The sequence below is a fragment of the Eublepharis macularius genome, chromosome 1 (genome assembly GCF_028583425.1).
Source record: "Eublepharis macularius isolate TG4126 chromosome 1, MPM_Emac_v1.0, whole genome shotgun sequence".
NCBI lineage: Eukaryota > Metazoa > Chordata > Lepidosauria > Squamata > Eublepharidae > Eublepharis > Eublepharis macularius.
The window spans coordinates 171827287-171840357 of NC_072790.1; the positions used below are offsets into that span (position 1 = coordinate 171827287).

The following is a 13071-nucleotide window of genomic DNA, read 5'->3' on the forward strand; positions in this document are numbered from 1 at the left end:
CATATGGTTTGATTTAAGATCTCAAATGAAATTTTACTTCCATGTTTTTATATAGGTCTCTCCATTGGGAATCAGCTTGGGTCAGTTTATAGTCATTTGGGTTGTTATAGACTTGAGAGTTATGAATTTGAACTCTGGATTCAAATAGTGTGGGTTCACAGTGTGCCCATTGGAGAAATCATTTTTGATGTCACTTCACCATCCTTAGAATATGACCATCATCACAGAGTTATTATGAGTCTAAGCATGGAAAGAACTGTAAAGTAGTTTGCACATTAAGAGTGCTTTAGAAATGAGTAACGCCAAGCAGAAGTACCTTTGCTCTTCTAAGAAAAGGGCCTGTTTCTTTTACTCAGGTGACAACACTGAATCATAAATATTTCCGTACACATCTAGAAGACAGCCTTTCACTGGGAAGACCACTTTTGATTGAGGATATAAATGAAGAATTAGATCCTGCCCTTGATAATATATTAGAAAAGAACTTCATTAAATCAGGAAGCTCTTTCAAGGTTAGTTACCTTGCAAAAGTAAATTTTACTTAGTATTTAAATGTGTGATCAACGGTCGCCTATCTGAGTTGTTAAACGATAGAAATTCTGTGTGCCTAGGTGAACACTTCTTCACTACATGGCCACTTCTTTTCTCTATGTCCCAGCATCTGGCCAGGGTTAATAAAGGACAGGGGCAGATTGGACAGTAAGGCCACTGGGAAGAGTCCTGGGGGCTAATAGCCTGAGGGGCAGCCTCCTCTTACTGGGACCATCCAATCCCTACTCCCTGCCAGGGCTATACCAGCTCACAGAGAGAGGCAGGCACAAGCCAGAGGTGCAAGGAAGGAGGGCTCATAACAGTGAGTGACACACACCCTCATGGCCTAGCCTCACCGGGCCAAGCCTCACTGCAGTAAGGAATGAGATGCTCCCACCCAGCCTCACTATAGATGGGCCTGACTGGCTTCTCTTTGCTTGGTGAGGAACATGATAGGACTACCTAGACCCTCCATTTTCACTTCCCTAGCCTGGCTGGGCATCTCTTGCTTAGGGAAGGCTGGACAGACTCTCCCTTCCTCTTTTGGGGAGGGCAGGATTGGGGCAGGCTAGGGGCAAGGCCAAGGCAGGCTGGGGGTGTGGCCCTTTACCAGGGCTGTTTCCTGCCCCCCCATACTCTCCAGAGAAAGGATTACACTCTGCCCTTTTCCTGTATAATAATCTTGGGGGAAGGGGGAAGCAGAGTGTATTTCTTGTAGAAGAGAATTCCTGGCCATCCTTTTCAGCCCTAGTAGTTGCTCAAACAAGTTGTTCCTAGAAAGGCCAAACTAGATTCCCTTACTTCTGTCAAGGAGAGCTAAATGAAATTCTGTTTTACCAGTAGAGTTATTTGAGCTGCACAGGAGGTGGTGCATTAAGAGAATTAAATTTGGCCTCTTCGCTGGAAAATTAAACTGTGCTTAAGCATACCTATTAACTCTCCCAGTACTGAAGAAATCTACAAGTTTCTTGAACACAGTTCATATGTATTAAATTATACGTCTAATGGAGCTTCCCCTTTATACCAGCATTTTCCTCTGCTATCTTGGAGCCATATTCTGCCTCCTTGATTTGCCTCACCAGTTGGAGCAGTCCCAGAGACTTGGCTGATCAATCTTGTCATTCAATTGCAATAGTTGAAAGGGACTGAGAAGAGTTCACCTTCTTTCTTTATTGTTCTTTATCCCTTCTTGGGTGGTAGTTTTGGCTAGATTATTGTGTGCCTGCCCTATAACTGCTCATAGGGCAATATGGGAAGGCTAGATAGCCTGGGTACTTGCAAAGGGACCTAGTGGGGCATAGAAAAAGAAATCCCTGAGCTGCTTTATGATGACAAGAATATTAAGAATTATTTGTTGTACCTTGTAGATTAAGTGCATTTAATTGTGCAGAAATAATTGGAATATTAAATATATCTTGAGTTATTTCAAGTGAATAATTATCTGTCTCAGTAACTAATAGTAATGAGCAACAGTACTGATTACAATGCAATAAAATGTTGTTTGAATTGTTTTCTAGGTGAAAGTTGGGGATAAGGAAGTAGATGTCATGAGTACATTTAAACTTTATATTACTACAAAACTACCCAATCCTGCCTTCACACCTGAGATCAACGCTAAAACATCAGTCATTGATTTTACTGTTACAATGAAAGGCCTTGAAAATCAGTTATTGAAGAGAGTAATTCTTACAGAGAAACAGGTAAGGTCACGATTGACAATGAACTTTTACTACTAACTTAATAAAACATTTATGCTTTATGGAAGCCTCAGCGTTGATTCTGAAGTGGTAGTCTCATCAGATAGTCTCATCAGGAGGTGCCATGGTAGTTTGAGATGATGTGTAGGAAGGGTTTGAGAAAAATTTTTAGGAAGAAGGAATTATAAATGGGCCAAAGTTTTATAACTTCTGTGTCAGAGATGAGATTGCTTCATAATTATCTAAGCATTAAAAAATTCTATCAGTGAATGAAATACCTTAATCTTGCCAAAGTTTGCAGTCCCCTTGATTTGATCAAGAGTTTTAAAAAAGTCTAGACATTGTATTGTATCCTAAGTATTTTATTGTATGAAAAGAAAATTTAAGGGGCAAACAAACCATTTCCTAATTATTAGAGGTTGAATCCAAGGGACTTCTTCAGAGAGGAATCTTCCATTCACATGTTCCTTCCATGAATGAAAGATTCCTCGTAAACAAACGAGTATCTTTGGTTCATCGTCAGTCTTCTGTGCAGTCCCACATTGGGACTGCGCATGCACAGGCCTGCACTCCTGAAAATTTCTAATAGCTCTTTAATTCCTGGATGGTGGGGGCTGCTTCTCTAGAGAGTGCAGAAGACCATTTCCCACCCAAACGATCACATGCTCTGAAGGAGAAGCAGCCCCCTTCCCTCAGTTCTCTCTTAGCTACCACAACAATAGGAACTTTCTCCAATGTTCTTATATCACTGTTTCTGTGAGGTTGATCTTCTGAGGAGAATTTTCTTCAGCATTTCTTTTGGACTTGTGAAGATGTTTCAGAAAGCTCTGTTTAAAAAGTGCTCCCGATGTGTGATGAAAATGACACATACAGGCGAATGTAATCTGTTTCTGTTGAATCTTAGCAAGGCCTACAACGTTGGCACTTGCCAACAGTTCTCTCCAAAGGCAAGGAATGAGAGGGCCCTATGACTAAAAGCTGCACTTTGGGAAAAAGTGCTCTCAGCCAGGTTCCAACCAGCAACAAAGAAATCTGCTGCGAAGGAGCACCCCTTCAGGCTCCAGCTTTCTTTTTAGTGAAGTCAGCATTGAGGTTGGATCTGGAAGACAGAAAATCTTACTGTCTGAGACCTTCTTTGGATCCAAGGGTTTCTTTGGAACCACCCTCCAAGAAGGCCAAGAAATCAAAATATTTGAACAAGCCTTGCTTAAATGAGGTATACTGAACAGAACTGACTGAGGGAGAAAGAGATGTGTTTATGGTCTCACCAAGAACCTCATTGCCTTACCACCATTCTCCAGACCACTCTATGTCTGAGGTGAGATTGAACCCTATCCCAAGCCTACCAGGCCATCAGTTCTGAGGGTGGAGTCTTGTTCTCCAGATGGATTCAGTTACAACAAAATTTGGCAACCACCGCCTCTCCATCCTGAGTTGGCTCTGATAGCTCCTATCCCCTTGGATTTGAGGTCTGCAGCCCAATGGAAGCAATACCCATACTATGTTCCCCCACCATAATATTGCCAGTGGCCAGACAGTCCTGGAGAACATGCCTATGCCTTCTACCTCCAAGGGCCAATTTTGGCTGCTCCCTCCACAGCCCTCACAGCTGGAATAACTGATGTGTTTGGATTCAGAGGAGGAGAAAAAAATTACTTGCTAGTCTGAGTTCAGATCTGAGGCCACCTCAGATCTATCAGCTGATGAGAATGTCAGAGTATCCTGATCCCTTTCCCCAAATGAAGATCTTTGCCCATTCCCTGAGCAAATGACCAGGATGCCCCAGGTACTTGACCGGATCCGAGACCCAAGGACAAGATCCTCAGGCATTTGAATTCTGACTTTCCATCTGTTGTGGATTTCCTGATCTTTGAAGACTTGGTTGATAACAATGTCAGTAGATTCAATGTATAAGGTGAAGCAGGAGTCTTACCCAGGTTTTCTGAAACACTCTCCACTATCCTCCTTGGTCACCAAAGAGGTACAGGCAATACACCAGACTGGCTTTCACTTGAGGAAGGCAGAAAGATAGGTGCATTGGAGACAGGAGACAGTATTTTTCAGTAGCCCTAAATCTTCACATTGCAAATTATCAAACAATAATGGGAGGATAATAACTACTTCTGGGAAAAATGATCTTCTTACACTGACTCCATTACAGAAGATATGAGGGCTATGATTCAACTGCTACAAACAGAGGCCCTCAAACTGTCTAAGCAGCAGATCAATGCTGGGAGGCATGCAGTTAAAACATCTGCAGACATCACTTGACATTCCTGGCTTTACTCCATAGTGCACCCACTGGACACTAAGACCAAGACTGAAGATATGCCATTTGAAGGTGCTGCCCTCTTCTCATATAAAACTGATGACATGCTGTCCCAAAAGAAGAAGAATAACCAGACGACAGAGTCTTTGGGCGTAATGTTAGCAGATCTACAAACTTATCAATAGTACTTTCTTTGCCACCAGTCCCACTGTCAATCATATCAATGACCCTTTTCGCACTTACGGTTTAAACCGCCATTTATGAGCATTCGCCCCGATCGCAGTGGCTTCGGCATTGCACCTGTTCATTTCACACTATCCACTGCAATTTCGATTTGGTGTCTGTGCTTCATTTCAAAACCTCGGTGCAATTTTGGGCTTTTGGGGCCTTGCAATTCACGTCACACTTTTTAAAAAAAAATTGAGCATGCATAGTAACGTTGCAATGTTGGAACCCTTCCCCCGTTTTTGCTGACTGGGCTGTCCCCTGCCCACGGGAGAGGCAATTGGTGGCAGAGTTCTGGGGGAAAACATGTACCACTCTCATTTTTTTAAATCAAGCCAGGAAAGGGTTAAAATGCTGCCGATTAATCTCCTCCCAGGAAGCAGAGGCTTGTTTCCAAAGGGCTGTGCAAAATGCTTGGGGTTTTTCCCCCTCTTTGGCAAAGTCTGAAACATGCCTGGGAGGGAGGGAAAAGCAGCCATTTAATCCTTTCCTGGCTTTTACAGCCAGGAAGAAAGTGCAGGAACATTACAACGTTGCAACCCATTCTTGTCTTTAAAAAAAAAAAGAATGTGTGTGCATACCCTAAGGGAGGAAGGAGAAAGCAGCTATTTAACACTTTCCTTGATTTTAAAGCTAGCAGGGAATTAGCAGCAAGCTTAGGAATCATTCCTGGCTTTTGAAAAAAAATAAAACAGCATGCATACCGGGAGGAAGGAAACCAACGAAGAAGCAGCCTTATGACCCTCAGCTCGCTTTACTAAAAAAAAATGGTGGACAAAGGAGTTCAGAGAGCTGAGGAGGGTGGGAGTGGTTAATTCTGCACAAACCAATCAGCTCCCAGGGAAAAGGAGGGGGGGGGAGAGAAGCAAAAAGGAGGCAAAAGTGTTCACATTAGCAAAATGCGGGCCAGCTGCCAGTCGGCAGCGAACTTAAAAAAACATCGGGGTATGTCCGCAGGGGGAAAAATCGGGGATACAGCGGACAAAAAGCGGGACTGCATCCCATGACTGCTTTTAAGTGTGAAAGCATTGCAAACATGGGATGTGGAACAGGTACAAACGCGCTCTAAAAACCGAGTGCGAAATGTACCAATGACCCCAAAGGTATTTCCCATCATAGCTCTTTTGGTCTCAGCAGTGGTCATTCATATCAGTAGACAAGACCCAAGCTAGGAAGAGAGTGTCCCAGAGGCCTAAATCGAGGCAACAGCCTCATCATAAACAAAAAGAATGGCAAAGCCCATCTCAGCCTTTTTTACTAGATCAAGTGGCCCCTACAGGACCAATCAACTTCTTTGACAGATTGGCTGTGCTGCTGAATGGGAGGCTATTACCTCTGACTCTTGGGTCTTAGCAATAGACAAAAATGGTTATAGGCTCAAGTTTGTAGACAGGCCTTGGTGCCAGTTAGCCATCCAAGCTGTTAATAACATCTCCCTGAGTAGGCTAAAGAGTTACACACCCTTATTACCAAAGGGGCTGTTCAGCCTATACATGATGCTGATTTGCACAAATCTAGATTTTTCCTTGTATCCAAAACAATGGTGGTCTTAGGCTATCCTAGACTTCAGGGAACAAGGTGTTTTGCTTCATTGCAACATTTTGGTGCTGCAAGTCAATTGGCATTTGTGACTCCTAGTATCTACTGGAAGTTTCCTGGGGGGCATCTGCTTTGGGGGTCTGTAACTTGGACGTCCAAAATACAATTTTGGCCAAACTTGGAGGGTGGCTGAAGGAGAGCCTGCTGAAGCCTCATGGTGAGTTTGGCATCTCTGAGTACGAAGGGAGGGGCACTTCTAGGCCCCCCAAAAGTGACAGACCATGGACCGATGAACCGGTCCGTGAATGGGGCAAGTCCGTGAAAAGTTTGTGGTCCGTGATCCGTGAAACGCGACGGACCATAGGCCAGTGGTCCATGAGGTTTTTCTGGTCTGTGCCCACTTCTAATTTTAACCCTGTCCTTTCCATTGCCCTGTGATCTGCAGGCTGGCCAGGTCTGGGGTCCTCTATACTAAGGCCACCTGCTTGGCTGGCTAGATTTGGGAGCATACACTGACACTGGGAGCACAGGCCTTGTGTCTACTGGACGTGATGATCCAGTAATGGAGCTGTTTGGGGACAGGTCCCCGGCTTCTGGGGTGGGGCCCACGGGAGTAGAGTCAGGGCTGCCTCACTGACCCTACTCCAATTCCTAGTCTTGGTATTGGCCTATGCCTTGGGGATGGGCCTAGAGGGGAGGAGTTGAGAATAGGGGGATATAAAGGGGGCTCCAAATGTAGGCCAGGGAGGAGAGGAGGAGATGCTGTTGGAGGCTAGAGAGTGAGAGCGAGACAGCAACAGACTGTCTTCAAGAACCTAGAGGCTTAGGTGATGTAACCTGGCCTCTGGCCCCTTATTTGAGGTCTACAGGAGCCCCAAGCAAGATGACTGGTGAGCAATGGATGGACTCTGCCCCCTGGAGGGCTCACAGCAGCCTTCTCAAACCATGGCCCAAAATAGGCTGAGAGCTACTCTGGCCCTGCTGCATTTTCTGGCAGGTGCTGAGGCTCCAGAGAGTGGGCTGTGCTTTGGTAATGATCCTGCAAATAGGTACTATTCTCAGGGCCATGTTCTGGATCAAGGCTAGGAGGCCTTGCATTTTGTCTCCATTGTCCTGCCTTGGCCTGGGCCTACCACTGACACTGTTCTTGTGGCATGGGAGCAAGTCCTGAGGGACTATGGGCCTGGGTTTTTGTCCTGCCTGTAGGGTTGCCAGGTATCCAGTTTTCTCCTGGACAGTCCAGTATTTCCTTGGACTGTCTGCAGGAAATGTCCTGAAAATAGTGGACAACTGGCTGGAGAGGAGGGGGAAGAAGAGGAAGGGATTTTATTATATGTGCTTATTCATCTGATAGAGAGAAGTAGCTGAATAAGAGAATCGTAGTGAAAATATAGAACTGTTTCTATAAATTAATAAATTATAAATAAATTAAAAACCACAAACAAAACCTAGAACTGTAAATTTTACAGGACTGCAGTGTGGACAATTGCATTGTTTTCATGGTCTATCTCTGTAATACATTTAATATAGGAACTGGAAGCAGAGAGAATAAAACTCATGGAAGATGTAACTTACAATAAACGGAAGATGAAAGAACTGGAAGACAATCTCCTTTATAAATTAACTGCAACTAAGGGTACTATATTCATTTTTTTATTTATTTACTTGTTTATTACAGCTGACCTCTGCCTCTTGTCATCAGGTCATAAAATATAAACATGAATTCAGTTCAGCAAGAAACTCTGAAGTCTAGATTACTGCAAAGTGCAGTTATTTAACATATTTTGGGACCTGTTGACTTCAAATACAGAGCCTTTGAACTCACAGGAGCTGATGATTAGTTGTGACACTTTAGCAAGGTTTTATACAGATAAAAATCTTCCAAATGCATTTTGATTTGGATGCTAGTTGTAATATAGATGAGAGACTAGAAATCCTTAGTATACTACCAGCTCCATTTGTGGATCATTTTGATCTGGTTATCATGATGAATACTGACAGAATTCTGGGATCAGTAAAGGAAGAAGACAACATTCTGGTATCTGTACTCTGGTTTCTTGTCATGGTTACTGAAATCATATAAGAATCACATGATTCCTTGATGTCAATTATAAATCAATCACTGACTCAGAGCACCTTTCCTTGGTCTCTAAAACAGGCCAGTTACAGAAACCTTTACTAGAACAAAATGATGTGGCCAATTAGATTTATCACCAGCCTTTGATATTGTGTGACCCATGATGTATTATTGAGACATTTCGAGGTAGATGTAGGGATTAAGTTCTATGCATTGGATTGGTTTAAATAATTTCTTATGGTCAGTTCTAAAAACGTTGCTATTGGTGACTAGTTATCATCAGGGTAAGACTTGCCTTGTGGGGTTTTATGAGGGTCAGTGACACCTCCTTGCTATTCAATTTCTGTGTAAATTCCTTAGGAGAAATCATTCATGGTTTTGGTATAGGATGTCATCAATATGTTGATAAAACCCAGTTCTTTATGGTCCCCCCCCCTCTAAATTACTTGGTGATGCTGCAAGGGTTCTAAACAACTGGCTTACTGCAGTAATTAAATGGTTAAGGGAGAACATGTCGAACCTGAATCCTGACAAGATGGAGGTAAAGTTGGTTGGGAAAGCTGAAGTCTTGAAGATCACTGTGCTTCCCACTTTTGATGGGGTCCCTGTGATATTCGCAACTCAACTTAGTTATTCTATATTCAGCATTATTGCTGTAGAAGACAGTTAAGGCAGCTGAAAAAGGCCTTATTTCAACTTCATTTAGCCTGAAAGACTTGGCTGATCTGTCCATGCTGATCTATGCTATGATTATCTTTAAAAAAAAATGCAGGACTGCCTCTTCTGCCAAGCCCCACCACAACAGCTTTGCTCATTTGAGCTAAGTCTTCTGACGGTACTACCCTGCAAATTATGGCATATCATACCTAGTCATGCCTTCATCGTTTTTGTTCTAGTTGTTTTTACTGTTTCCCAATTCTGTAATCCTAGACCTACTGTACTGTTTATTAGAGGTCCTTGTTTTTTAATTGAATTGTTTTTTTTTAAAAAAATAGTAATTTACCTTGAGTCTCAATGAGAGAGGCAAGCTATAAATGAAGTGGATAAAATAAAATTGGTGTTCACAAACAGATGTGATGGTAGCTTGTACCTAGACTGAACTACTTTCAACTTCAGGTGGGACCTCACATGACTGTATGATCCTCCACAGGAAAAAAAAATCTCCACATAGTAAATAAAATATTGGGGAGAATTATTCTAGCCTAGTCTGCTCCCTGATATCTCCTGATGTAGGCTAGCAATCTGGCCGCATGAATTATGGTGGTATATTATTAATATTTGGTACAACCACGTTTACACCACTAGACAAATCTCAAACATTCTCAATATTATCATTTATCCATGCCTGTTCATATGAAGTATTGCCTCATCATAACAGTGAAGAGGTAATTATGGGGAGAGGATGTCTCTTTGAAAAAGTAGATTTGTCCTCTGGGTAAGATGAAACAGCCTGACTTTAAAGTTCCTGGAAGCTAAAGCAATGAACACTGTCTTTCTTCTTCACAACCATTTCTGAACATGAACATACAAGTGTATCTCAAGTCATAGTTAGTCCACCTAATGCAGCAATAATGGCAGTGGTTTCCCAAGGTCCCAGGCATATATATTTCCCAGTTCTAGTGACGAGAAGAAACTTTACTCAAGAAACTGGAGATTACATATGAGACCTTCTCCATGAACAGCACATGTTCTTCCATGAACTTGGACTCAGGTACCCTGTACATTCTTTATTTTAATTCATTGCTGAACCTGTTGCTGAAAGATACAGAACATTATCTAGGACAAGTATTCAGCATATTGGTCAAAATCTCATGTTTTGCATGATTATAATGTTAAGAAGTACTTCACTTTAATTTGCTTGGTTATTGGTTGTTTAAACTAATTAAATAGCACTCGTTTGATAGAGAAAAACAGGGTTTTTTCAGTTTTGTTCTAAATGAATCCTAAAAATCCATTATGGAACATTTCTTTAGGCTCTTTGGTGGATGATGAATCTTTGATTGGTGTTTTGCGAACAACCAAACAAACTGCTACAGAGGTATCAGAAAAGCTGGAAGTTGCTGGAGAGACAGAGAAAAAAATTAATACCGCACAAGAGGAATATCGTCCTGCTGCAACACGAGGAAGCATTCTTTATTTTCTTATCACAGAAATGAGCATGGTCAATACTATGTACCAAACTTCACTGGCTCAGTTCTTAAAACTGTTTGATCAATCCATGGCTAGGTAAGAATACAATGTGATTGCTGCTCTTCAAAATTCCATTATTCCTTTGTCTTTCCCCATTCAATCCAATGTTTTTTGTTTTCATATTGTAGATCTGAGAAGTCCCCTATCCCACAGAAAAGAATTTCAAATATTATAGAGTTCTTAACATATGAAACATATGCATACTCCGTTAGAGGCTTGTATGAAAACCACAAATTTCTCTTTACACTGCTTCTGACTTTAAAAATAGACCTTCAAAGGGGCCAAGTGAAGCCAAAGGAATTCCAATCACTCATTAAAGGTAATTATTTATTCATGAATTCTTTGCACCCTATAGTTGTGCTGAGTCCATATAATAGTTTATGGATGTAGATGTTAACCTCATAACAACCCAGTGGACAGAGATCTGAGACCTTGCCAAAAGTCATCTAGTGAGCTTCACTATATTAAAAGAGATTTGACTCTTAGTCTCCCACATGTAAATCACTCCTGCAGCAGTACTACTCATTGATATTATAGGGCTGTGCTGTAAGAATTGGCTCAGAGAGATGCCTTGGATAGGGACAGGGTCTGTAGACTGTTCTACTGGGTACTGTCTGTTGATGTAGATATGCTCCTATTGGGTAGTCTTGACATTATTACAGATGTCAAGTTTATTTACTTACATTTTGTTCCAGCAAAGTTTCATCTCTGTGTTTCTGATTTATGCCCATTTCAAATTTCTGCAACCCATACCCTATTGTATTTGTTCAATGAATATTCTAGCAATTGTTTATATTGACATGCGCTGTATAATCTGCCTTGGGTCTCAGTAAGAAAAGTGGAACAACAACAACAACAAGTTATTAACATATTTTTAAACATTAGTTTTATTAAAGCTTTATTCATGACTTTGCTTGAAACTGTATTAAAGCTGCAGAACTGTCCCCACATAATTCTTCTGAAATTAATGGGTTTTACTCATGTATATACACTGTGACTGTAGCATGAAGACATAAGTGTACCATGAATTGGATCCAGCAGTCCATGGACACAAGGGTCATGGATCTTTTCTGAATTTCGCTGAACCCCAGCAGACCTTTCCAGTTCTAGACAAGTTGATTCCCAGGGGTCACAGGATCTGTGTGGACAAATAGGTCGGGATGGGGCTATGCTCAGAAGGGGAATGGGGCGAAATTGTCCTCTCCCTCTTTTGTCAGTGTGGCTCCACATATGGAAAAGGCCACATTGCCCACATTTTACAATTGGCTGCTACTTTTTTGTTGTGGTGAATGCATGCTGTAGTGAAATTGGAAAACATATGCAGTACAGCTTTTTGGCCATGGGGCCCACGCTTGGGATCTACCTGTCCCTGGAAATTCATCAAGCACCATTTATTCTATGCCTTCCAGAGATCTCTTAAAACAGTTCTTCTCCAGAAGATACATGCTGTAGATCTATCCCTTCACATGACGTTCAGATTTTTCTCCACGTTTTTTATTGATTTTTATTAGTGACTTCTTGTTTTGATTCATGCATCTTATGGTTCATCAATATTGTATTGCTGTTTTATGACTGCTGTATATGCTTATTTGTGTTTTTTAAAGAAGTCTTTTTTTATAATTTTATCTTTTAAAAGTTTTACATGTAAGCCTCCTTGAGGGCTATCTTAGTAGAAAGGTTGGATAAATAAATATAATTTTTTAAAAAGCGTGATTTTTAATGTTTACAATTATTTAAACTTTAAGCACTCTTCAGAAGTACATTTTCTGTATATTATGTTTCTAAAGAAGTAATAAACAGCAACAAGACAAGTCTGCAAGTTTACCTATCCTTTTGCAATCCCCTTCTGCATCCACTACTACTCAAGATATGAGGGGACGCAAACAGCCTCTGAGGAGACAAGCTACAATGACCCTAATAGTCCAGCTGCCTTTTCTTCACAACACCTGGAGCCAATCAGACACCCCTGTCTTCCCTATATAAGTAGCCTTGTTAGTGTTTTCACTAATGAGGTTTAAGTTTTAAGGACTCCCAAGATAGTTTCCACTAATAATCAAATGTAGCTGAAATATAAAAAAGCAAATCCATAAAATACAATCAACCGCAGAAGAAATAACAGACCAGCAATGCAATCCTAAGGAGAGTTGTACCTTTCTGGGACTTCCGGTTCAGGATCCATGGAGGTCTAAAGCAGCTCTAAGAGCTGAGCTGTCCGTGCCGCTGTTTGTGGAGGCTGGAGGGGCACAGATTGCCCGCAGCCCCCTGTTCCCAGGCGGAGAACAGGCAAGTATGCACTGCATCTGAGGGCACATTGATCTCGGGTGGTGGGGGGCTCTAAGCAATGAGCTCCCTCCCGCCCTTGAGGTCCCACCCAAAGACAGGTTTGCTAAGATCTCTGCAGCGGCTCAGGAGTCAATTGTATTGGCATAAGACCTGCATACCCGAGCTTCATTAAGCAGCAAGGGAAACGGATTCGTTTGATTAAAAGAAACAGTGATTACAACCCAAGAAAAGACGTTTAAGAAGGTAAAGATTGCTATCTC

At 41.8% G+C, this 13071-nt stretch overlaps 1 protein-coding gene across 1 annotated transcript in view; it reads left to right on the forward strand.

Moving 5' to 3' along the window:
- Positions 1-13071, forward strand: part of DNAH8 (dynein axonemal heavy chain 8) — a 406563-nt gene that overhangs the window by 299010 nt on the left and 94482 nt on the right. Inside the window, exons 71-75 of the mRNA XM_054978191.1 lie at positions 357-512; positions 2049-2231; positions 7792-7897; positions 10312-10564; positions 10657-10847. Of these exons, the coding sequence (XP_054834166.1) occupies positions 357-512; positions 2049-2231; positions 7792-7897; positions 10312-10564; positions 10657-10847 (889 nt within the window). The remainder of the gene's footprint in view (positions 1-356; positions 513-2048; positions 2232-7791; positions 7898-10311; positions 10565-10656; positions 10848-13071) is intronic.